This window comes from Bison bison, unplaced genomic scaffold, assembly GCF_000754665.1.
Source record: "Bison bison bison isolate TAMUID 2011002044 unplaced genomic scaffold, Bison_UMD1.0 scf7180017864158, whole genome shotgun sequence".
Taxonomy (NCBI): domain Eukaryota; kingdom Metazoa; phylum Chordata; class Mammalia; order Artiodactyla; family Bovidae; genus Bison; species Bison bison.
In genome coordinates this window covers 3,692,920-3,719,851 of record NW_011494730.1, presented here as the reverse complement: position 1 = coordinate 3,719,851, position 26,932 = coordinate 3,692,920, and the positions used below count along the sequence as shown (strand labels likewise).

Below are 26,932 nucleotides of genomic sequence, written 5' to 3'. Positions count from 1 at the left end.
GGATCCAGTTTTCTTGCCTGGAGAATGCCATGGACAGTGGAAAAGCAGCCAGATAATATGGAAACAAATGAGTGTGGCTGTGTTTCAACAAAACTTTACAGTCCCATGGCCATAGTTTGTCAACCCATTTAGCATCATGTTAAATGTGTAATGACTCTACAGAGAGCGTCAGCAGGAGTGGTTCTTTTACTGGTACTGTCTCTCTCTCTTAACTCTTAACAGAGAAAGACTTAGAGGAAAGACAAAAAAAAAAAACTTCCTTAAATTAGCTGATGATTTTAACCATGTTTTCACAGAGAAAAGACATGTGAGTGTGTAAGTGCAAAAAAGCAGCAGTTACAAATGAAGGCAAAACCCTGCACACAAAATGGCTTACACATTGAGCTGTATGATTTAAAGCCACCTGCTAAGACGTGAGTAAGGTTTTAGCTACAAGAATATTCACCAAAAAAATTTTTATAATGATGAAAAACTGAGAACAGCCTATATTTGTTACATCTGGAAGACTAATTAAATAAATGATGGTACATCCATACAGTGCAACTATTTAAGGTAACAGAAAATATTTATTGATAAAAAAGATACTTTTGATGTTTTTTTTAGACAGGTTACAAAACTGAACGTACAGTATGATCCCATTTTTATGAAAATAAATGTACATTTACACAAATGAGCATACATAAAGCTACCTAGAATGATATACCAACCTATTACAGCGGTTACTATGGACAGTGAAATTAAGGTAATTATATCTTCTTGTGGATTACTTGTAATTTCTAATTTTTCTAGAAGTATATATTGATTTGATTTGGTAATAAAGTTATTTTTAAAATATAAAATAAGAACTAGAACAGGTGATTTAGGTGAACATTTTCAAAATAAACTCTCAAAGCATATAACTTGCATTGGTTCTTAAAACTTCGAATGATTTCTCCTCAGTCTCCAAATGCTAGCTACAAGGACCAAGAAAATTAAGGAATTACATATAAAAAGAAATGTATATAATAATGTAAGTTAATAATCTTCAAATAGGGAGTACTACAGGAAGTCTGGAACATTTATCAAAGCACCACCACCGAAACACTCAAGGACATTTACGATACTATTCCGATCATCTACTTTATATACTGCCTCTGATTCAAGGTCTGAATGGGAAAAGCAACTATCATTATTCACGCCACTGACGAGGATCTTCAATCACCAACTTTGGGGGGAAAGGAAGAAGAGGGGGAAAGAGTCACACTACAATGTGATGGATCTCAAAATCCCATGAGAATTCCATATTCAGGGTCCAAACACATCTGTAAGAGACTCAAAGGTTGATTAATTGATATTACGGCAAATGCTAACCTGATTCTAGATGGGCTATAGCCAGTATAATTCTGGATCACCTATGTAGCCCATCAATAAAATAAAACTCAAACAATAATTCAATAAAAACTATTTTTTCCAAATAAATATGAATAGCACTCACAAAACACTGTAGCAGAAAACATATAAATATTAAAATGTTACAATTACATAAAATTATACTCGCACCTACATAAGGATTCAAACACAAAGTAAATAATTTGCTAGGACTATGAAGAGTTTTAAATTCATTATCATTACACAACCAGAAGAGGAAGACTTTTTTAATAAAGGACAAATGCAGTCACTAACCAAATATAAATTATTCCTGACTGGCTATATTGTTTTCAACTAGGCACATAAAGTCTCTAAAACATGCACATTTTATAAGCCCCCAACACCTGCACAAATACCTTACTACTGAACTAGTCATGCAACTCTGAACAGGATGAGGTTTTGAAAACTCACCATTCAGGCCCAAAGTTCAGTGTCTGCGTTTCCGCTGCCATTCTTTTCCGTATGTTTACAACAGATTTTTATATGCAGAGAAACCTGTTCAAGAGAAAACATCTCCATACAGTTGGTCAAGACTGAATCAGAATTCCAGGCCAGAAAGTACAACTAGGGAGCGTGTTTTGCTTATGCTCCTCTCAACCAGTCACCAGAATGAGGTTTTTTTAATGCCTATTTATAATACAGCAGGCAAAGTAAAATGAATAAACCAACCCTTAATTCTAATCCACCATCTTTTTATGTTTACACAGGAAAAGGAGGCAGGGTATAAGAGACGCTGGTCAGACAGGTGGTAGCAGACCACGCAGGGCCCTGGAGACCAAACGAAGGATTTCTCCTTTTTCAGCTTTAGGCAGTGGGGAAGGAATGAGGGGTAACAGATTTACATTTTATTAATAATTTGTATTACTCGCTTGGAATGGCTCACCCATCACCATGAAGTACATCAAAGATTCTTAAAGACCTCTCCTTATCTATCTCACAGCTTTTGCCACAACTCTCCCCACTGTTTCCTTAGCACTTTACACTCTGGTGATTCTTTAAAAAATTATCTTGGACCATTAAGTGAAAATAATCCACTAATCAATTTCACGAGTCATCTTTCAAGAGCAATTTTAAGATATCAGAACTTAAGGTGAAATGTCGGACAGGAAGGACAAATACTGTATATTACTTATATGTGGAATCTTTAACAAGCCAAACTCACAGTAAAGTGGTGGTTACCAGGGACTGAAGGGTGGGAGACATGGTAAGAAAATGGTCAAAGGTAAAAACTACAGCTTTAAGATTAACAAGTTCTGGGGATCCAAGGTACAGCATGGTGATTACAGCTAATAATACTGTAGTATACATATGGAAGTTGCTAAGAATAGACCCTAAATATTCTCACACACACAAAATATAAGAAAAGGTAATTATGTGATAGGAAGGAGATGTATGCTATGGTGATAATCATTTTGCAATATACACTGAAAATTAATCAAATCAACACATGAACACCTTAAACCAAGACAATGTTATGTCAATCACATCTCAATAAAGCTGAAAAAAAGAATATGAGTTTAGAAAACAGAAAATACTATAAATATTGTAAACATATGATAAATATCTGCAAGATTTATCACATCACCCTGATTGTTCTTTAAAAGATCTAAAACCAATAAACTACATACTGATCTAAAACACAGAAAGGGCAAAGTAAAAACGTGCTAACGTCCATATTCAACTATTTATCTGCCCTCTTCCTGGAAGGTATTTCTGATGGTTGGATGGCATCATGGACTCAATGGACATGACTCTAAGCAAACTCCAGGAGACAGCAAAGGAGAGGGAAGCCTGGCATACTGCAGTCCGTGAGATCACAAAGAGTCGGACAAGACTTAGCAAATGAACAACAACAAATGCCAACCATGTGGGTTCCAGGGAGAGTTCCGTATTCTTACTTGACCCTGATAACCTCTCCCTGGTCAGATAAGCGTGCACATCAGACTCAAATGAGATCAACTTAGTGCTCTCACCACCTCACAAGCAACTGATGATTCCAAAACAACATAAGGCATACGGCTTTTACTTTAAACTCTCTGAAACTGGAATGCACCTTAACGAGCGCCATGCTACAACTGCTACTGGCCCACAATGGAAGTTGTATCACAGTTGTCATTGTGTGCACAAGGATAAAACCTGGTCAGAGCTGCTCATTATTGTCATATTCTCAATTGTGTTGTTCCTAATAGCTGATTTTAAGGGCTGTTTACAATGCCTTCAAGAAGATTATGCTGTAATTCTAAATTGAAACATGTTGTGTATCAAAAAAGAAAGCAAATAAAGCCATGGGATAGTAGTGAAGTAACTCTCCATCACTGGAGGAATGACTGCAACTGTTTTACAGAACTTGAGAAAGGGAAAAAAAACACATAAAAAAGATAAGCTTGTGGTTCGTTAGTTAGACTTGACACTGCACAATTCACAAGGCCACACGCAGCAGCCCTGAAGTATTAATATTTAAGGGGAAAAAATTAAACAGCTTAGAATGCTTTTAAGAACTACACAAGCACCAAATCGCTGCATTTCAAAATGACGAAAGAATAACGGAGCACTCTCTTAAGAAATGTTTCATCACCAATACCCTTAATGTTACCTGACACTACAAAGGTGGGGAGAGTGAGGAGGAAGGAGACTTCTACAATTCTAAGTTCTGCATAATTTATAAAAGTCATATAATGTGCAGAAGCTGAAGAATATCTAATTAGAAGCTGAAGTATACCTCACAATTGATTTTACTTCTATTTTCCTTTTAACATATGTACAAAGTATATACTGCCTGATGAAAATCTGTTAAACTTATTTGCTAAGTAAGTTGAAAAGAATTTTTTTAAAACTGTAAAATAAAAATTCTAATTAAAGAAGTATGCCATCAGTTTACTCTGCAGTATGATTTCCTTCTTAGTAATACATAAATGAAGAATCTCACAAGTGATGAATACTAGACTCAATTAAATTATGGTATATCCCTACTGAAATCACTTGTCAAGGGAGTGATAATGACCAGACATCCGGTAAGGTACCACTGTGAATTAAGACAAGTGTCCTCCTTACAAAAGGCAGAGCAACCAGAGAACAAATTGCCAACAACCAGTGGATCACACAGAAAGCAAGGCAATTCCAGAAAAACATCTACTTCTGCTTCACTGACTACACAAAAGCCTTTGACTGTGTGGATCACAACAAACTGTGGAAAATTCTTAGACAGAAATACCAGACCACTTTACCTGCCTCCTGAGAAACCCGTATGAAGGGCATGAAGCAAGTTAGAACTGGACATGAAGCAACAGTCAGAACTGGACATGGAACAACAGACTGGTTCCAAATTGAGAAAGCAGTACAGCAGGATATTTGTGAAAATACTAAAATCATTCTTAAGAGATTTAATACGCTTTTACCCTTTAAATTACTACCACAAGGCTACACAGGTCCTGGAAATACAAACTCCAGGACTGTCATTACCACATAGAGGCTGTGCTGTACAGGCAATGGTCTTGAGTTACAGAAGCCCTGGATTCACGAAACACCTGAAGAACATCAACCAAGGACATCCTTTTCCTATCCTCAGTCATTCATTCCACCTACAAACTTTCAGGAAGAGTCAAAATACCATATAGCAGAAACACTGAAAGCTCAGAAGTTTCTTTAATGCCTTGAGCTGGGAGCCTCACTACCTTTATAATGCAGGTTTCCATAAGATTATGCCCTATGGTAGTTTTCTGGAGAACTCTTATGAACCTAAGACAGTAATCCAAACAATTCAATTATCAACTAAAGAGACCTACATTACTTAGAATAGTGTTCTGCTCATTCTCCTTTATGAATTAAAGCAGGAAATCTAAAAGTTATGACTGTTGAAGAAATCTAATTTAAGGTACTATAGCTTCTAATTCTGAATTCCCCACCCCAGACTGCTCCTTCCAAATCAAATTAAATGAGCCCAGTTCTAATAGATTTATTTCTATGTACTGGATTGTCTGACACAATGTCTCTGAATTATAAATTATTTGGAATGGAAAGTGGGACTTATTTCTCAACTGCCATTTCTAAGCATGCAGTGAAGTATCAAAACGAGTATAAGCTTTGCCACCATTTAAATCCCACTAAGCTACATGTTGTCAACTCAAACCCCCAGGAGACTTGTGATCTTTAGAAAACAGCTGATTTTTATAGCAAACTGGGTCCTGAACCAGACTCTGGAGGCTGTGCCCCCACCATGCTCTTCTGCCTCTTTAGATAGTCTTATTCTTGAAACTATTTCCTTCCTTGTCCTCCACGACCAGCCCTTTACAGATACATTCCCCCATCTTTACTCCTTTCCAATTTAGTCACTGTTCCCCAAGTTTATCTCCTAACTTCCCTCAGTGTACCCACGGATCCTTTAACTATAAATTCTGTTTAGATATTGTTTGGAATCTTATTTACAATGGTCCTCTCCACTAGTGTTTCAGGTAGAACTCTGCCAACTAAATTATGGGGAATTTAAAATAGGGGCTCAGACAGTAAAGAATCTGCCTGCAATGGGGGAGGCCCGGGTTCGACCCCTGGGTCAGGAAGATCCCTGGAGAAGGAAATGGCTATCCACTTGAGTATTCTCGCCCGAAGCATTCCAAGGACAGAGGAGCCTGGTGGGCTACAGTCCATGGAGTCACAAAGAGTTGGACACAACTAACATTTTCATTTTCACCTTGATATAGCAGATACAAGAAGTGAGGGTGTTATTACAGCAAGAGCAATGAAGATTCTCCCACAAATTCCACCCCTGCTGTGAATTACAGATTTTTTTCTCCCATGACCTCTGTGGCATTTCCAGCAGCCTGCTCCTCTTGGATATCTAATCAACAACTGATCAAGGTATCACTGTTTTGGGGCTTTCCAGGTGGCACAGGTGGTAAAGAACCCTCCTGCCAATGCAGGAGACCAAGACACAGGTTTGATCCCTGGGTGAGGAAGACCCCCTGGACGAGGGCATGACAACCCACAGCAATATTCTTACCTGGAGAATACCATGGACAGAGGAGCCTGGCAGACTACAGTCCATGGGGTCGCAAAGAGCTGGATACAACTGGGTGACTAACACACCACTGTTTTCAGTTTACTAGTCAGTCAGGCTCAAAAGCCTAGAATCATCTGAAACTCCCTCCTCTTCTCTGTCCCTCATATGTAATCATTTGGCCTGAAATTTGGTCAATTTCCCTTCAAGATTCCACCTGCATTCTTTCATTATAGCCGAACTTTTGTTAACCCATGTCTGGATTACTACAATAAAATGTCTAATCTGCTCCCCTGACTCGGCCTCTGATTGCATCCAACAAGATCAATCTTTCTAAACCCTGTGTGTATGGTCAAAACTCCTCGTATTTTCAGGTTTCCATCAATCTGACAATCTATACCTTCTCAACTTAACCTTTCACTGTTTCACCTCCAAACTCAAAGCCAAATGATAACTTTCAACTCTCTATTGCATTCTCCTTCTTCTGTGGTTCAGGCTCATGCCACCCCCTTACCCTAGAAGGCCCACCCTCACATCCTCCTTCCTTTACAGTGGCTTATACAAAACCAAGGATACATTCAAACAAACACGCCATAAAATATTCCCCAAAGGAGAAGAAGGAAAATCTGAACAAAGGATGCAAAAAGCATGTAATACTGGGGGTGGGGTGCTTTTCGAAACTGTATAGAAAACCTTGAAAGGAAAGAAGAAATGGAAAAGAAGTTTGGGAGGAAGGACACGCCATTTTAGACAAAACGAATGTGAGGAGCCATCCTAAATAATATACATCTACATCTTGAACTCCAGTGTGGAGTCATAATGAGACAGAGATTGGGAAGCAAATCTACAGACTTGTATCCAAATATTGCTTAAAACTATCCCACAGAAGAGGTCTAGAAGGGAAAGGACAAAGTCTCCCCACACACCATGCACGAGGATACAGGAAGGAGAAAAGACCATCAGTGAGGCATCCTTAGCCCTGACCTTTCACCTGAAGGCAAGTTCACGGACTCTAGCTTCTTCCACATTCACTTTATCTAAAGCAGAAAGGAAAAACAACAAGGTTCTTTGGGGAGATTATCTAATTATCCATCCATTAGCTCAATAAGGCTAAAAATTAAAGTGCAGTTTGAAAAAGCATGGCTGTATCACAGAAGTTTTCGTATTTTATGTCTTAAGAGCAATGGAAGGCTATGAAAACATTTGGGCCAGAAAGTGTCCACGATGAAATTCACACTTTAGAAAGATCATTCAGGATGCCAGGAGGAAATAAACCAGCAAGAGTTAAGAGAAAGGAGAGGTATCAGTAATCCAACAGATAGCATGGATCTACATACCAGGAGAGCAGAGAGAGAAGTGACAATAATAACTATACTCACTGATATGAAAAAAATGTCAACAATATATTAAGTGCTCAAGACAGGTTACAGGATACAGAGGATATAATTACAATCAACACATCTTAAAATTTATTCTTAGTGGGTACTTACATATGCCCCCAGGTGTAATATTTACTTCTGAATGGTGAAATTATGAGCAATTCTTCTCCTAGTAAGTTACTAATTTGTGTTTAAAATAAAGATAACACTGGCCCAAAATATATATATATTAATGGAAGAATTCAGAAGTTTCAAATATTGAAGTCAAAAAAGAGACTGGAAAGTCTTCACTGGCTTCCATAATGAAGTCACTGCTGACTTGAAGAGTGCAATTAAAGAAGCATGGTGAGGACAGAGTGAGATTTCAGAGGTTGGGAGGTGAGAAAGGGAAGACTACAAATGCAGTTGACTTTTTCTAGAATCTTAGCTGCGAAAAAGCGAAGAGAAACGAAGCAGAGTAGAAAGAAAATTTCCACTTTCACTTTAGAGGAAAATATCCTAAAGGAAAAGTACTAGTACAATCAAAAAGTGAAGAAACGATTAAGCAAAAATATGATGGAAGTGCAGCTGTGAGAAGACAGGCTGGACAGGGCTTCAAAGAACAAATGGGGGAAAAAAACGCTATGCCTATCCACTTGTGACAAGAGCAAAGTGTGTTCAAATGACTGAAGACATCTGCAAGCTTTTTGTGGGGGAATAGCAAGTTGTGGGAAATTCACATTCGACGGCCTCAATTTTCTCAGGTAAGCAGGCAAATGACAGCAGGTGACAGGGTAAGGACTGAGAAGAATGCAGAGACGGTAGCTGCTGGGATCTACAACAGTATTGTTTATAAAATAAAATTTAGGGATAATTACTAATTTATCCCTGGAGAAGGACACAACAGCCCACTCCAGTATTACTGCCTGGAGAATTCCATAGACAGAAGAGTTTGGCAAGCTATACAGTTCACGGGGTCACACAGAGTCGGACACAACTGAAGCGACTTAGTACACAGTTAGTACACATGAGTTTATACAAATATTACAAAGACACTACAGATAATTCCATCAGCTTCCCCTAACATAAACAACTTACATTACCAAAGTATACCTGTCACGACTGAGACACCAACATTGGTACAACACTAGTAACTATAACCAGTTTTTCCAACAATGTCCTTTTTCTGTTTCAGCATCTAATCCAGGACACCACACTGCAGTTACCTACAGAAGTTCTGAAGGCCCCGTCAAGATGGAGATGACACCTACCTGCATTGTCGTGGGCTTCTTTCTCCAACTTAGCCTGAGAGAGAGCTGACGACATGACTGAATCTGGGTTAGGATTTTGTCTCCACAATAAATGGAAGAGTAAGGCCAAGGGAGGGTACTGGCCAAAGTGTGACCGAGGCACAATGAGGAAGAAAGTAAAAACAAGAGTTTACAAATCTGAGATGCTGGTAATGTCAAAAAGCAGGTATAGCAGAAACAGAAAAGAAAGCACTAGAAGAGGCAGGAGGTAAGTCATGGAATCAGGAGCCTGGGAAGACTGGATGGATCATCCCATGGACTCTGAAGTAACCTCAGGATAATGGCAGAGAGAAGAAAGAAGAAAACAAAGGATGATGCCTCAGGGTCCAGATCTGATGATAATAAGGGGAAGAGACAGTTGTACTGTCAGACAGCATGAACGTCAGAGGAAAAGAGCTTTTGCACAAAGGAGGAGGAACAATCACTAAAGTGATTCTAATCTACCACCTAAACCAGAAAATGTCTGTGTAAGGTATTAATAACTACAGACAACAGAAGCACTTTGGGCTTAATGGTCTTCTGACTAAAGAAACAGAACTGGCCTGTGAATGGAAGAGGATGAAGAGCCTGATGCTGCCTGCTGATGCACCTACCACTGGGCAGGAAAACAGCAGTGAGAGAACCTCAGAGGGATAAAGGGAAGGTAAAATGTCAAATTATCAGGGCAAGATGGGCCTCAGTAACCCTAATAACACTGAAAAACATCCTGTGAGCAGTTTAACACACGGAGAATTAATAAGGCCTCCCTCCCTCCCTCCGGCCCCTCCTCTCCTTTCGCTACTCCAATTCTAGGGATAAGGACCTCAGAGAAAGGGCTACCCTTGAATTTTAAACAGAGCTGACTTAAAAACAGCCGAGAGGATATTTCTACGTAACCACTATTTCAGACCTTGCCTATTATTCAAAATTCCTTATAAGTGAATTCAAGTAATATATTTCTTCTGCACTTAATACCAGAAAGTTGACAGTCTTTGATATACTGCATCCTATGCCTGACAATGCATTTAATCTAGCCTTTCTGTCAACTTCTTGAAGACACTAAATCAGCCCTCGCTAGCACTGATTGCTAGTATCTAATTATTTTTCTTTTTTTCTATATATTTTTCTAGCTTTCCTGAACTTCCTCAACTCCTCTTTGGGACCTCATCTATCACTCTGTGTGCGTGCAAATATATGCTCAATGGTGAAAAGAGAAGAAATCAACATAGCTCTTTTATATTGTTGGGTCTGCAACAAAGAAAAGAGAGACCCTGGCCTCTTAGCTCTTAACTTTACCATTTTCTCACAACCTGGTACAGTGCTGAGGAGCCAGATGACTTCTGGGCACTCACAATCACTATCAACATGAGGAAGCTACAGTTCTACATACTAAGTTCTGTCTGGACAAAGACAAATCAGAAGCCAAAGCAGAATCAAAACCTGGCACAATGGCTCATGTTCTTCTCTGAAAGTGTTCCCCAATACTGCTTCCCAGGAGAAGTCTTGATATATTGATCAGCTACCACTGCCAACAAAGGTTCGTCTAGTCAAGGCTATGGTTTTTCCCGTGGTCATGTATGGATATGAGAGTTGGACTGTGAAGAAGGCTGAGTGCCGAAGAATTGATGCTTTTGAACTGTGGTGTTGGAGAAGACTCTTGAGAGTCCCTTGGACTGCAAGGAGATCCAACCAGTCCATTTTGAAGGAGATTAGCCCTGGGATTTCTTTGGAAGGAATGATGCTAAAGCTGAAACTCCAGTACTTTGGCCACCTCATGCGAAGAGTTGACTCATTGGAAAAGACTCTGATGCTGGGAGGGATCGGGGGCAGGATGAGAAGGGGACGACAGAGGATGAGATGGCTGGATGGCATCACTGACTCGATGGACGTGAGTCTGAGTGAACTCCGGGAGTTGGTGATGGACAGGGAGGCCTGGCGTGCTGCAATTCATGGGGTCGCAAAGAGTCGGACACGACTGAGCGACTGATCTGATCTGATCTGGTCTGATGCTACTAACATATCAAAACACACGCTCCCCCTGAATCTGTCTTTAAAAAATTATCTGATACTGCGTATCTCCCGTATTAATGTAAAAACTGACCAGAAAAAACCTATGGCAAACCTGGGATGAAGTCCAGCCAGTACTGTGCAGAGTCTGTCAAAAGACTAACACAGAATAAACACTAAGAACCTGAATCCGCCTCCATCTCCCCCACCTTCACTTTCCCCAAAGCAGAAAAAAGAACTACTCCCCTAGCACGCTTTAGGTGTACCAAATAATTAGTTGTGTGCCCATTCCAGCAACCAGCTATTCATATCTTAGCCAGACCTGGACTAACACAAGATTAATAACTCCACTTCTGCAAATTAGTTCAACTACTTCAAAAGATAGTTTAGCAGTTATCGATCACATCTAAATAATACATCTATCTGGCGACCCCACAATCCACTGCTAGGCATACACTCAAGGGAAATTTCTACCCAGAGATGAGTATCAGATATGCAGAGTAGCTTTATTCATACCTGACACATGGCTATCATGTTTACCAACACAAATGTCCATCAACAAGTAAACGAATAAGCAAATATATGGGAGCTTCAAGGTTGGTGAAGATGTGGAAAGGATGGTGCAAAGCACTCTGATCCACCCTTTCCCACACACCTTGCCCTATGCATCCCTGTCACCTGGCTGTTACTGACTTAGGTAACATCACTAATGAGATAAACTGGCACCACGTGCCTTCTGATGAGATACACTAACAAGGACACAGTATCACTAACGTTATATTCCTGACAAAAATGCATAAACTAAAATTAATTTTTTAAAAAATCAGGTAAGTCCAAATTGACAACACAAAATCAATCTACCATAGTCACCAAAAATACCAATGTCATGAAAGACAAAGGCTGAAGAACCATCCCAGATTAAGGGAGATTAAATAGACATAAAAACTAAGTGTATAATTCAATCCTGAACCAGCAAAAAAAAAAAAAAAAGCTATAAGATACATTAAAGAGATAATTAGAACAATTTGAATAGGAGATATGGATTAGACAACAGTATTATACTAATGTTACTTTTCTAAGATTTTGAATTTTTTACTGTGATTATGTAGAGGAATGTTCTCATTCTTAGAAAATAACACTGAAATGTCTGGAGGAAAAGAAGCATGAGGTCTGTAACAGACTCTCAAACGGAAGAGAAAAAAACTACAAAAAATTAAAATTATATATACATATATATATTGGAGACGGCGATGGCACCCCACTCCAGTACTCCTGCCTGAAAAATCCCATGGATGGAGGAGCCTGGTAGGCTGCAGTCCATGGGGTCGCGAAGAGTCAGACACAACTGAGCGACTTCACTTTCACTTTTCACTTTCATGCATTGGAAAGGGAAATGGCAACCCACTCCAGTGTTCTTGCCTGGAGAATCCCAGGGATGGCGGAGCCTGGTGGGCTGCCGTCTATGGGGTCGCACAGAGTCGGACACGACTGAAGCGACTTAGCAGCATCAGCAGCGTGTATATATATATGTGTGTGTGTGTGTGTGTGTGTGTATATGTACACATGTGTATATATATACACACACACATATATATATATACACATATATATACACACACGTGTATATCTGCATATATATGGACTGCATATAGAGTCCCCTGGACTGCAAGGAGATCCAACCAGTCCATTCTAAAGGAGATCAGTCCTGGGTGTTCTTTGGAAGGAATGATGCTAAAGCTGAAACTCCAATACTTTGGCCACCTCATTCAAAGAGTTGACTCATTGGAAAAGACTGATGCTGGAAGGGATTGGGGGCAGGAGGAGAAGGGGACGACAGAGGATGAGATGGCTGGATGGCATCACCGACTTGATGGATGTGAGTTTGAGTGAACTCCCGGAGTTGGTGATGGACAGGGAGGCCTGGCGTGCTGCAATTCATGGGGTCGCAAAGAGTCAGACATGACTGAACGACTGAACTGAACTGATATCTGCATATATGGAGAAAGAAAAAAGAAAATTAGAGGTAAAGCAAATATGCTGTTCAGTCCCTTAGTCATGTATGACTCCTTGTGACCCCACGGAGTGCAGCATGCCAAGCTTTCTGTCCTTCACCATCTCTTGGAGCTTGCTCAAACTCATGTCCATCAAGTTGGTGATGCCATCCAACCATCTCTTACCTTGTCATCCTCTTCTCCTCCTGCTTTGAATCTTTCCCAGCATCAAGGTCTTTGTCAATGAATCAGCTCTTCGCATCAGGTGGCCAAAGTATTGGAGCTTCAACTTCAGCATCAGTCCTTTCAATGAATTATTCAGAGTTGATTTCCTTCAGGATTGACTGGTTTGATCTCCTTGCTGTCCAAGGGACTCTCAAGAGTCTTCTCCAGCACCACAGTTCAAAAGCATCAATTTTTTGGTGCTCAGACTTCTTTACAATCCAACTCTCACATCCGTACATATGGAATAACTACAGCTTGACTAGACGGAATTTTGTTGGCAAAGTAATGTTTGCTTTTTAATACGCTATCTAGGTTTGTCACAGCTTTTCTTCCAAGGAGCAAGCATTTTTTAATTTCATGGCTGTAGTAAAGGTCTGCAGTGATTCTGGAGACCAAGAAAATAAAGTCTGTCACTGTTTCTATTGTTTCCCCCGCTATTTGCCATGAAGTGATGAGACCAGATGTCATGATCTTCGTTTTTTTGAATGTTGAGTTTTAAGCCAGCTTTTTCACTCTCCTCTTTCACCTTCATCAGTAGGCTCTTTCTTTAGTTCCTGTTCGCTTTCTACCATTAGAGTGGTATCATCTGCACATCTGATCCAGCTTGTGATTCATCCAGCCCAGCATTTCTCATGATGTACTTTGCATATAAGTTAAATAAGCAGAGTGCCAATATACAGCCTTGACGTACTCCTTTCCCAGTTTTGTTACATGCCTGGTTCTAACTCTTGCTTCTTGACCTGCATACAGGTTTCTCAGAAGGCAGGTAAGGTAGTTTGGTATTCCCATCTCTACAAGAATTTTACAGTTTTATCATCAGGAAATGTTAAAAATGGTGACCAAATTGGGTGAAGGGCATATGGAAAGTTTAAGTAGTTTTTTGCAACTTTTCTGTACTTCTGTTTGAAATTATTTCAAAAAAAGTTTTTTTTTAATTGTATATATTTACACAACAAAATACTGACCAAGAAGAAGAAATTAATTGATACCTGCAACATATTGCATGAATTATCATTCACTGTGTCCAGCAAAAGGAGCCAGCCGCCAAAGAATATACACTGTCACATTCCTTTTATGATGTTCAACAGGTAAAATAATCAGTTCTGACAGATGTCTGAACTCTGTTCACCATGGAAGCAGGGACTACTTCCTGGGAAGGACAAGAGGAGATCTTTTGGGGTGCTGGAAATGCTCACTATCTTGATTTAGCTAGTGACTACAGAACTCATACATTTTGTAAAAAATTTTCCAACTATGCACTTCAGATTTGTGCACATATTTATTATATTTTATATCTCAATTTTAAAAGGGTTACAATAAACCATAAACGGTTTAGCTAAGGGGGGAAATAGTACAAGTAAAATATTTTAATGGACATGAAGCAAAACTATTTTAAAGGCAAATTTTCTGATAATACTAAATTCACTCCCTACTTAAATTTCTGTAATTAAAAAGATCTTATACCACTATCTTGATAACATAATCTATAAATATATCAACTTTTAAGACTATAAACAAGTCCACATTCAAATGAAGCAAGACTCAGGCACTAGGCTAAAATAATTCATTTTTTCAAACTTTAGAAAAAAGCTAAGTAAAAATATGAAGAGGTTCAAACATGAGAGAGGAACCACACTTACCACATCACTTATAATTATAAAAGACTGAAAATCTCATAAAAAGCAGCACACTCCCTCAACATAATACAGGTACAATAACTCTGCACACAGAGTCTAACTATGCACACAGTCACCCCTCAGTACCGAGGGGGACTGGTCCCAAGACCCCATCTGATACCAAAGCTCAGGGACACACAAATCCTTTACACTCTACCCTCCACATCCAAGAACATGGAGCCCATGGATACACAGGGCCAACTGTCTTAAAAAAGAGAATAAATAAAGACATGCTCATGAGGTGGGATTAATAATAGTTTTTCTGTTTTCATGATTTGCAGCAATATTCTTCAATTACTTTTACAGCAAAGTACATTTTAACTCCCACAAAAAGTGTCTGCCTTGCCTGTTTGAAACACTTTTACAATCCCAACATTAATGTCAAAGAAAGTTTATTTCTTTTCAACATTAACTCCTTTAAAAAAATAATGTTAAGGTGCAAAAATAAAAGGAAAAATTCACCTATTAGAGCAAAAAGCACATTTTCCTTCTGCACCCACCTGTATGACAATACCAACTCTCTTCATTTTTAAACATGCAAATTTTTAAAATAATTCTTAAAATACGATCTGTTTACACATCTACTAATGACAAAAATTCATGAAGCAAAATTAGGCTTCACTACTAAACATTTATCCTAAAGAACAAAGGACTCCTTCCCCAACTCCCCAGGAAATCATCATAAGTCAAAACTGTCTACATCTCTCTGTATCACACATTATTGTATGAAATTTCACAAAAATACTATTTCTATGTTAATTATACTTTTTATGACATGTCTTCAAAAATAGTATAGATGCTGTTGGCGTCTCTCCTCATCCTAAAAAGAACTTAAATTTCAATTTACAGCACAAAAATGAACACTGCAATCCAGCAAGATCTGAATCACTACCTACTGCCATGAAACTAAGGTCAGCTTTATTCCTAACAGCTTCAAAGCAAGATAAATGGATAAACAAATACTGTAATAAACATACCTTGGAATAGTCTCATCAGTTAAAAGAAAAAAAAACCTAATTACTGACACACGCAACAACATGGACGTATCACAAACATTACAGTAAGCAAAAGAAGTCAGAACCAAAAAGAACACATGTGCGATAATTCCATTTACATAAAACTGGCAGAAGAGGCAAAATTATCTATAGTCACAGAAAATAAATCAGTGGTGGGAAAAGGGAAAGGACTGCAAAAAAGCAGGAGTAAAGTTCTGGGGGTGATGAAAATGTCACATATCTTGATTGTCGTTATGGTTACAGAAATAAATACACTTCCCAAAACTTATCAAGATGTATACTCAGCATGAGTATACTTAAAATGAAGGCATTTTATTGACTATAAATTAAACCTCAAGAAGTTAATTTTGAAAAACACTAAGCTTACTAAAAGTAGACTGCCTCCTCAGAAAGCAACGCATTACAAGACTAACATTTTATATTTCCTTTATGTTAAACTGCCTTTCTTTACATCTATTAAAAAAGATGTTAAATAAAGTTTTGGATAATATTCAAAACTGAGAAACACTGTTGAGAACTGTGCCTTCTTATACAGTTCCCATTAACCACATGTAGCTAAATCAATTAAAATTTAAAATCTAGTTCCTCCAAGAGGGAGAATAATTTTACAGTAGTCAAACCTAACAAAGTACAAGTCAACCAAGTATCAAAGTCAGTATTAACAGTAATAAATCATGTTGACAGTATATGCTCTTGATATGATGTGATGAAATGGCACTTTACTTCTGTGGTCTTCCTCCCAAAAACCCATGACCCATAACCAGGAGAAAATCATTAGACAAATTACAGTATCTACTTGGAAGAAGCATTCTACGAAACACTTAACCAGTACTCTTCAAAACTGTCAAGACTGTTAACAACAGGGAAGTATGAGAAACTAACACAGCCAAGGGGCGCCTATGGACTGGATATGTGACTAAACGTAATGTGGTATCCTGGACAGGGTCCCGAGACAGACAGACAGACTAGGGAAACTAAGGAAATCGAAATAAACCTAGTGAATAAGCAATACCGGCTCCTTAGTTGTAACAAATGCACGACAGTAATGTAAGACGTTAACAATACAAAAACTGGGCGTGGTATACTATGGGAGCTCTCTTGTACAGTATTCTCAATTTCTCTGTGAATCTAAAACTGTTCTTTTTTAACTGGAGTATAACTGCTTTATAATGTTGTGTTTTAGTTTCTGCTGTACAACATAAATCAACTATATGTATACATTATCCCCTCCCTCTTTACAATTATTCTTAAAAATAAGGCCTCCAAGGGAATTCCCTGGCAGTTCAGTGGTCAAGACTCCGAACTTCTACTGCAGGGGGCATAAGTTCAATCCCTGGTCAGGGAACTAAGATCACGCATGATGCACAGCCAAAAAAAAGTTTTTTTAATTAAAAAAGTAAAGCCTACTGAGTTGTTGCAATAAAAAAGGTTTTCTGCATTTAAAAAAATGCAGGTTCCCTCAGTCACACTAACCACGTGTCAAGTGCTCAACAGTCGCATGTGGCTAGTGGTTACAGTACTTGACAGTGGAGATTTACAGAACATTTCTATCACAGCAGAAAATTCAGTTAGACGGTGCTAGTGTAGAAGACTATTTTTAATGGGACAAATACAGAAGAGTATTTTATAACTGCCTACAACTTATGAACAGATCTACATCTACCCAGAATTAAGACCCTCACTAAAATCTAAACATCCTCAATATGTTTATTACAGCTTCTAATTCAAACAATTACTTTTTGAAAACGCTTTTTAAAAAGTCAATGTAACATAAACACTGAAAAATGTTTCACTCCCCAGAGCGCAATTCTCTGAAACTCTTTCAAGATATCCAAGATGTCAAATCTGTTAATTTTAAGATATTCTCTGCACTTTTCATTATGTTGGCACTGCACCAGTCATGGGTAGAACTGTTGACAGCTTTAGCACCATTCAAAGTAACAGCACCAAACTGTGCTAATACTCACCATGTTCTTCACTGCCACGCGTCATATACTCCCGAGAAAGAAAAAAGCCGGGTTTGCTTAACTAAGAATGCCCTTAATAAGGCAGCAAATGCTGCCAATTAATCTTGGTTCCTGTGTACACATCTTTTTAATATTCCTAATGTGATGAAATGAGAAGTATACATGAAGCACTTCTGCTGCACGCCACCGTCTCCAAGAAAGGCACTTAGGTGCCTTTGAGTTACAAGCTCAACTACCTACTTCCGTTCATGAAACATATTGAGCTGAAAGGGCTGACACACAAATAAAACCATCCAGACCTAGGTATATACCAGACACTGTTTTCAAAAATGAACAAGGCGAGATTGTCACTTTAAAGAGAACAACTATTTGCTGCCAATTACAAAACTTAAGCCTTTAAGCAAAAGTTAAGATTTTAGAAAACTTCTATTCACTACCATGAGTTTGACAGATTTTTCTAGTATTTATACTTTCCAATAAGTAAAGGATTTTCTGATGCGTGTTGATATTAATGAGTGTGGAGCGTTTGATACTGTGTAATATATTCATTTAATGAATGAAATAGACCAATAGATTTTAATGTAATGGAATATAAAAGTGCACTGATATATAGTAATTCAAATTTCACAATGCAACTAACCTTTAAAAACTACTAGCTATCCAATTTTAGTGTAATATCAATGAAAATCTGCAATTACCTGAAAAAGCTCTTAAAATATTCCTCCCTTTTCCAACTACATACATGGCTTCATGAGGATGAATTTCCTTCATATACTTCAACTAATGTAATAAACAGCAATGGACTGAATGCAGAAGCAGCTATGAGAATCCAGCTGCCTTCTACAAAGTAAGACATAAAAAGCAATTTTTAAAAAGGGAAAAGTGTCACTCTTCTCAGCAAATTTTTTAGAAATGTTTTAGAAAACTAATATTTCTCATTAAAAATATACAATGATAACATGTAAAGGAGTTATTGCTATTTTTAAATCAATAAATCATTTTAAATTTCTTAATGTGATAAAGATAGATATAACTGAAAAGCCAAAAGCTCTCTGGGTTCCTCTAATTCTTACAAAGGTAAAGGAGATCTAAAATCAAACAGTTGAGAGCATCTATCTCAGAGAAAGAGGAAAATATAACACAACAAATATATAAATTAACTTAAAACAGACGAACATACACTTGAAAGCCTATCAAGAGAAATAAAACATCCCTGATGACAAGAATACCAAGATCCAAATGGACACTTCAAAAGTATCTCAGGTTAAAAATGTATTTTTCGAAAGACAGAGAAACTTTTCACATTCTGAGGTTTACTTATATGATTTCTTTATTGCCTCTACCACTAGGCTTTAAGACCCACAAGACAGGACCTTGAGTGTTTTGCTCATCACTATGGCTAGCCCAGCACCTGGAACAAAGCAGGTATTCAAATAATTTGTTGGATTGAAAACAAAACAAAAAAGACAAAAGACTTAAAAACAGAACTCACTGAGGTCTCTATTCAAATTAAAAGATGACACTTGTACAATCAAAATTTATATATCTGCATAGTAATAACAATTATACCCACTACCAATCACTGAAAGCCTATTTATCAACACCACATGCCAGGCACTGTATTGCGCATTTTAGACTTTTAATTCCCAAATCACTACGGGATATATTTTCCAGTAAGGAAAACAAGGTTCCAAGAAGTTAGCTTCTTTATCTATAGCTACAAGTAGTAAGCGACAGAAAATTAAACCCACATTTCTGTTTAATGGCCACAAGCTTTTTCTCTGCATACTGACACAGTGTTCAATACTGCTTATAGTTACTTTCTTCCTCCCATTTCCTTGCAATTTTCAGAGTTGTGGAAGTAACTTTTTCTCCTTTCCCCAATCTCCCACTCTGTCCCACTATCACTATCCTCCACTATCCTTCCTTCTCGTCACTCAAGCAATACAGTGAGCCCCTCTGCCCTCTGCTTGAATGCGTACATGCGCAGTGGTGTCGGACTTTTTGAGACCTCATATCCTGTAGCCTGCCAAGCTCCTCTGTCCATGGGATTTCCCAGGAAAGAATATTGGAGTGGGTTGCCATTTTCTTCTCCAGGTGATCTTCCCAACTCAGGGGTTGAATCCATTTCTCCTGCATCTCCTACACTGGCAGGTGGATGTTTTACCACTGAGCTACTGGGGAAGCCCCAAGCCCTGTGGCTGGGGAAGAATACATATTCTCATAGTACACTATCAGAAATTTCATTAACAATAGCAGAACTAATAGATTAAAAAGTGTCAGATTCTAGAACATGAATTAAGGCTCTCTGACCTACCGATCTCGCAAGATGGCTTCATCCAGTCACTCAATTAGCCATGGTCTGGGCAAAAACCATCTCAATTCCTAAGGGGCTAACCATGAAATCCCCTGGATGTAACCATCTCTTTAAGGATTGAACCAAGATTTACCAATTATTAGTTACCAAAACAATACCTCTGACAATTCTGTCAGTCTCTGCAACCAAAGGACCAATACTGAAGAGGCTAGAGCTCCCAAGACTTCCTCGAGGTTCAGAACAACTAGAATAAAAAGAGCCTTGTTCTCAAAGAACACTCTAGGCACAGTATCACCACACAAAAAGCTATTACTGTTACTGTCATTTTCCCCACCTTGTACTTCTGAATAATATATAAATGTTTCTTTTTCCCCCCTTTTGGTGAAAGGAGAATAAAATTAGCAACTAATAAACTAGTCAAGAAAAATTACAATGCCATAAACATGACCATGTTATCTGATAATCTCACCACAAGCCAATCTTTTCCAGAGAGGGCTCCCCAGAGCCTGCGAAAGTTTTACACTTTTTAAGCCTCACAAAGCCCTGAACATGCTTTACCTCAATATCTATATTATAAAGAAAATGAACAATACGAGAAAGGACTCTTCTACCTTAAAAATTAAGTTAGCAGACTTCCCTGGTGGCATAGTGGGTAAGAATTCCACCTGCCAATGCAGGGGACAGGGGCTGACCTCCAGTCTGGAAGATTCCACATGCTACAGAGCAACGAAGCCTGTGTGCCAGAATTTCTGAGCCCCTGATCTGGGGCCCAGGAGCCACAACTACTGAAACTGGAGCACCTAGAGCCCACACTCCCCCAACGAGAGAAAACAACACAATGAAAAGCCGGAACACCACAACGAACAGCAGCCCCTGCTCTCTGCAACTAGAGAAAGTCCACACAAAGCAACGAAGACCCAGCACAGCCAAAAATAAATAAAGTAGCACCCTAAAAAAAATTTTTTTTTAATTTAGCTGCAATCTGCTAAAGAAACCTTGCCTAAACAAAAAAACACATATCATAGGAAGTCACATTTGTGGTCTGTCACTCCACACATCATTCTCTAACATGTCACTTTTAATAAAAGTAATCCCTATCCTTTTCATCAAAATCTTGATATATTAATTTACTAACACAACAAAATCTGAGTAATAAAAAAATGACTTAAGCAATTAGCTATCACCAAGTACATACATACAAGCTACAAAATAAATAGTACTTCTAAACGCTCCACTAAAAAAAAGTTTTTCTTCAATACTTAGCAACTCTAGTATACAAAAACACATAATACAAATTTATGCTGTCTCCCTGATCCTTTCCCAAAAGTGAAAATCCCTGCTACCACTCAAATGTGAATTTAGATTCATATACAGAAGTCCTACCCTTCAAATCCTCTACGGACTTCCTCATATCCAAGTGTTACTTAATACTGTAAAAAGTACACATAAATTAAAATTTATAAAAGCAATCAATGTAAACTAAATAACCACTTTATTTTTCCAAACTAAGCCTCGTATCTGTTTATAGTTATTTATAAAACCTTTATCACACATGATCCTCTGAACCCACAAAATCAAGAAATTTTGTTAAAACATTGCACTTGGAACCAACTGTTCCAAGAATGGTTGGTTAGACCTACTAGGCCTCATTAACCAAAATATACACATGTATTTTAACTCTTCAGGACATGTAAATTAAAACCACCAAGATAAATACAGGAAAATTTTTGAGGAAAAGGGAAAACATCTAGAAGCTTCTGTGTGATTCTGCATAGAAAAGGCAACATTCCACCTTTTCTGAGACATGCTGCCACTCTTAGCAGTGGGACCTTTCAAGACCTCAACCCCATGGCCATACTAACTAGACCAATGATGGAAATTTGGACCAAGCTCAATCTATCAAAGTTTCCCTCTCAGCAATCTGAAAAGGGGACACTGAGCTAGTAACCATTTGGCTAGTGACACTAGAGCCTGAGTTTATATATGTGGCTCCAGGAATGAGGTGGCAATTTTCTTTTGTGTTTGCTAAAGCAGAAAAGGCCAGAGTGTAGAAAGACAACTAATGCAAGATACAAAGAGACATGAGATGTACCTACTAGCCGGCAAGGAGAAAAGTGCTCTCTGGACTACTTTGTCTCCTGAATGTGTCCCAGTTCCTAGTTCATGTCCTTCATGAAGTTAAGTGCTCTTGGGTTCCTTAATACACCCTCTTACCTCTCCCCTCAGAGGACTCCTCTTCCTGTCTTATGTCATCGAAAAATCATGATGATACTTTAAGATAAATTCATACCAGCATCAATGCAGAAAAGGTATGATTATTCTTATTTATGGTTCATAAGGGATATGAACGGTACCAGAGAAATTGCTTATATTTACTACCTGTAAGTTCAGGAGAAATAATAAGAACAAAAATAACCAGAGCCTTAAAAGCAAAAATTCTCCACGTAAAGCCCTCAGTTTTGTGCTTCCCTTCAAAACTCACCTGTTCAAAAGTTCTGCTGGTTCACAGCAGGAAGTTTGAGCAGACTTTGTTCAGGTCCTTTTAACACTGTAAATAATAAAAATATCACAGTAAATGACCCAGCAATCTCTTAGGAAACTTTAAAAACACAACTTTTACTAGGAATATGCTTTGTAAGAAATGGATTCCAAACCTGGTTAAAATATTATAATTACCTGACATGCTTTTCATCCAGAGTCCCTGTCCTAAACTCTAAATAGTCTCTCTCAGTAGCTCTGGAATACGACTGAAAAATATATTTTTTAAACCAAAGTTCTAAGTGATTCTGATGAAGCTAATAAATGAGCACCACTATAGGGTTTCAGGAAATTATTCCTTGGCATTTTCATTCAAAACTACCAAATATCTGATAGAAAACTGATAGCTAGCAAGATGGCAATACAATATGCATCCTATCAAATAATCAATGAGCCCAAGATGTATGACCACTGCCAAAATGTTCAAGGAGCAAAGCTCCAGGAGTGCCTTCAGCTGCAAAATCAAAACCTTCTTTTAACGCTCTGATGAGACAATATCTTAAACATCCACAAGACAATGATATTTCAAGTGACAAACTGAAACAATAGCTTCAAGAGATTTCTTAGCTAAATTCAAATGATGATTTGAAGGCTGCTACTGAAGAGTCAAAAAATAATAATTAAAAATTAAAGTTGACAATTTTACTGTCAAGCAAGAAAGCAACTTGAGAAAGCCATTTTCATCTTTAATTCTGAAAAAAGGCAGCCATGTTACAATGTCCAAAAGGTCATTTAACTTTGTCTACTGCACTCTACATTTTATAAGAGCAAGCAGAAGCAAAAGAGGGGAGAACTAGGTAACAAACCCTTCTCTGGGCCTAATTCAAGAGAACAAGCTCTAGTGTATCTCCTATTTTAGTATAAGTATAAACAAAGTTCAACTTCAAGGAAACTCTGTAGTTAACCAGAAAATATAAAATTGTGTTCCTTACTTAATTGCTTGAGGTGAGGAAGCATATCATACTTTGAAAGTCTTTTTATAAAATTAATTTTGGCTACAGGATAATATTCTTTTGTTTTTCAAATCTCCCCTCTTCTCTCTCAACCTCAAATAAAATTATGGGCAATTCAAGAAAGGTAACATTTTTGTATTCCTGTGTAATTAATCTAGTATATTTCTCAGTCATGTGAGAGCATAAACAAATGGAAAAAATGCAATCTTGGTCAAGAAATAATAGGAGTCTAACTAACTTGTATGTGTTGTATGTCTACTTATATTTTTAAAGACATGCAATTCTTCAGGGCATTAAAAGTGAATGGAAATCCTAAGACCTGATCACCATAAAATCTAGTGGGGGTTAAGGGGAGGAAAAAAAAAAACACACTTGGGTTCAGAGTTGTAACAACAATGGTCAAGTAATAAGGCAATTCAAACTGCTGAAGAAAAACAGACATTGAACTTGCCTCTAATATACCAGGATTAACACCAACATAGGCTGGAGAGTCAACCTAATGAGACTGGTCCCACTATAATCTATAAGAGATAGGATAAAACAGAAAAGTACCAAAAATTTAGTCATTAGAGGCTAACGAAGAACTACAAATGAAGTCAGTCTTCAAAAATGGCACAAATCAACGATCCTTCAGAAGAGCAAAGATAAATAAGACAGTAATAATCTCATCATCCAAAATGGTTCCCCCAGATAGCAATCACTACCAATAGTGTCATCTTCCAATGTGAAGGTCAAAAAAAAAAGACATGTGGAATATTAAAATGCAGAGTCATGAGAGCAAATGAACCCATATGACATCAAAGACATAATCTGGAACTGTCATTTCAAAAACTCACCAAAGGAACAAAAGAGAGAGAGGCAATTTGTAAAAACACTACCTCCTCCTGAGCATCACTATCCCTGAAGCTGTAATTCCTAACGACTCTTGATTTTCATGCAAGCCAAGACAAATTATTTTACATATATGCAACTCACCAACAAAAGCATTTCAAAATCAAAATATTAAATTCCTCAAGTGAATTAAAATGAAAGAAGACATTTGTGAGAGCTCAGTAGTAAGAATATGGAGATAAATTGAAAGAAAATCAGGAAAAAAAAAATTTCCAAAAAAAAAGTCTACTAGCATAAAATTACTGAAGAACTAGTCTGAAAGATCAAAGTTGATGAACAAATAACTCAGCACAAAAAGTTTTACACATGTAAGATGCTATAAAAGATACACAAACAAATTAGTGGACCAGTCCCTGAGGAATTTAAAACCAGGCTGGACAACACAGAAGAGGAATTCTTTACCATTAAAAATGTGAATTAAAGCACTTCTTCCAGGATATATTTCTTAATGATCTGTGTCTAAATTTCAAAGGAAATTCATTTCTCTACATTTTCAAATAGTCTGAAATATTTCAAAGACCCTCTTTTTAGAAAGCAATTTCTTTTGAAAAATCCTTTTAGGCAGGTCATCATCAATCTCATTTTAAAACTTTTGAGAAAGCTATTTCATGACAATTTCCTGAAATATATGAGCCCCCTCAATTTTTCCAAGTTGGGGCAGGGAAGGATGTCCTGCTGGGGGGAAAGGGGTGGGCACACTGGCCCAAATTTCCAGATTCTGACTTCCAAGAGTCACAGAGGTGTGGAAAAAGACTCCAGGACAACTGAACAACTCTACTCATCAGGACCGATGAGCTGGCACACTTCTTCTACTAGGTTCCTTGTGATTGTGCCTCTCTGGCTAGACTACCTCCGGACCTTCCCAGCCACACCTGACCAGCTCACTTCAGTTTCTACCACAGGGTCTTTGCCCTGATTCCTAGCCTGGGGCATTCCTCCTCCACAGAGATAGAGATTAGCTCCATTACCTGTGTTAAGTCTTTCCTCAAATATTGGTTTTTACCCACCAAGGCTTTCCCTGGGCACTCCACCTAAAATGAACCCCTCCCCCAACTCCCTATTATCCATTACCCTGTCTGATTTTTTCCCACATTACTTATCACTACAGTATATCTTACCTAAAAGTATGTATTTACCTGTCTAGGAATGAGGTCCACAGAAACAGGAATTTTTGGTCTGTTTTGCTCCCAGCACCTAATAGTGTTGTACGATCTCAATATTTTTCAAATAAATTAATGCACAAATGACAGAAAAAATGAATGGAAGCACATAGTACCTTCTCCTTCCTCAGTTTCAAAATCCTAAAATGTACATAAAAGGCCAAGTACGGAAAAGGTTCAAAGCCTTTTCTTCGCTAGTGAATCACGACCATTACCTGTGTATTTCCCGTTGTTAAATGTCTGTGTGACATTAAGGACTGTGTGACATTTTTCCAGATACATTCCACTTTTTAAACTTTTTTCTAGTGTCTTCTACTGAAGTCAACATTTGTTGGGACAGAAATGTACATGTTCCACTTTGAGCACTACACTAACTAGCTAAACGCATAAAAACATCAAGGAATGAGGCAACATATTTGTGTTCGAAATCAACAAACTCTGACAGGCCAGAGCTGCAAACACTAGGATAAAAGTTAGTGTTCAAAAACGGTGACAATTTTTTTTTAATCTAGAAAACCATTAGATTCTAAAAAGGAAATACTATATAAGGGAAAAATATCTTCCATGCATACACACGGGGAACCAAAACTGCCTGTAATCCAAGGTATAAAACACCGAGTAAGTATAATCCAAGGTACACAATACTGGATAAGAAGCTGGTCACTGGTTCCCGGCCTTCCTCAATCTCTCCTAAGTTAAACTGAAATACTTACCTTTCTTACACAGAAAACAGATGTGCTTACTTACAGAGAAAATAGATGTGCTTAGGTGTTCTTTCAGGGAAAAAAATAATTTAAAAAAAAACAAAAACCCACAGTGCTAGATAAATGCAAAGCAACGTTACTGCTTCCCGAACACGGTCAGACAACCTGCTTCTCTATACCCTCTTCCCTGGTCGCTTGGTTTATGTTTCAGCAGAAAACTGAAATAATTCTGAGTGTTTTCGTGGGGAACTGCTGTCACTCAAGGCTAATGCCCATTTCAACCTGATGTGAAGGCTCGGGTCCCAAAGCTGCCATGGGTTCTACTCTTCCCGACCTCCGTCCCAGGTTCCGATCATGGCTCCACCTTGGCTTCGGGCCTGGTCCAGACCCAGTCCTCTCGCCGCGGAAGGAGTCTCCCCAGTGCAGATGCTCGGTGAGGCGGG

The 26,932-nt window shown here is 38.1% G+C and overlaps 1 protein-coding gene across 4 annotated transcripts in view; it reads right to left on the bottom strand.

Annotated features, from left to right (window-relative positions):
- The window catches only part of GIGYF2 (GRB10 interacting GYF protein 2), a 127,698-nt gene that overhangs the window by 100,101 nt on the left and 665 nt on the right, over positions 1 to 26,932 (bottom strand). For 2 of the 4 annotated variants that reach the window (XM_010841226.1, XM_010841230.1), the window contains exons 2-4: positions 24,186 to 24,255; positions 22,726 to 22,791; positions 1,819 to 1,902 (exon numbers count right to left, since the gene is read on the bottom strand). In XM_010841226.1, coding sequence (XP_010839528.1) covers positions 1,819 to 1,859 — 41 coding nt within the window. In that variant the 5' untranslated portion in view covers positions 1,860 to 1,902; positions 22,726 to 22,791; positions 24,186 to 24,255. Of the gene's footprint in view, positions 1 to 1,818; positions 1,903 to 22,725; positions 22,792 to 24,185; positions 24,256 to 25,761; positions 26,927 to 26,932 lie in introns of those variants that run through there. The other 2 variants (XM_010841228.1, XM_010841227.1) reach the window with 2 other exon arrangements.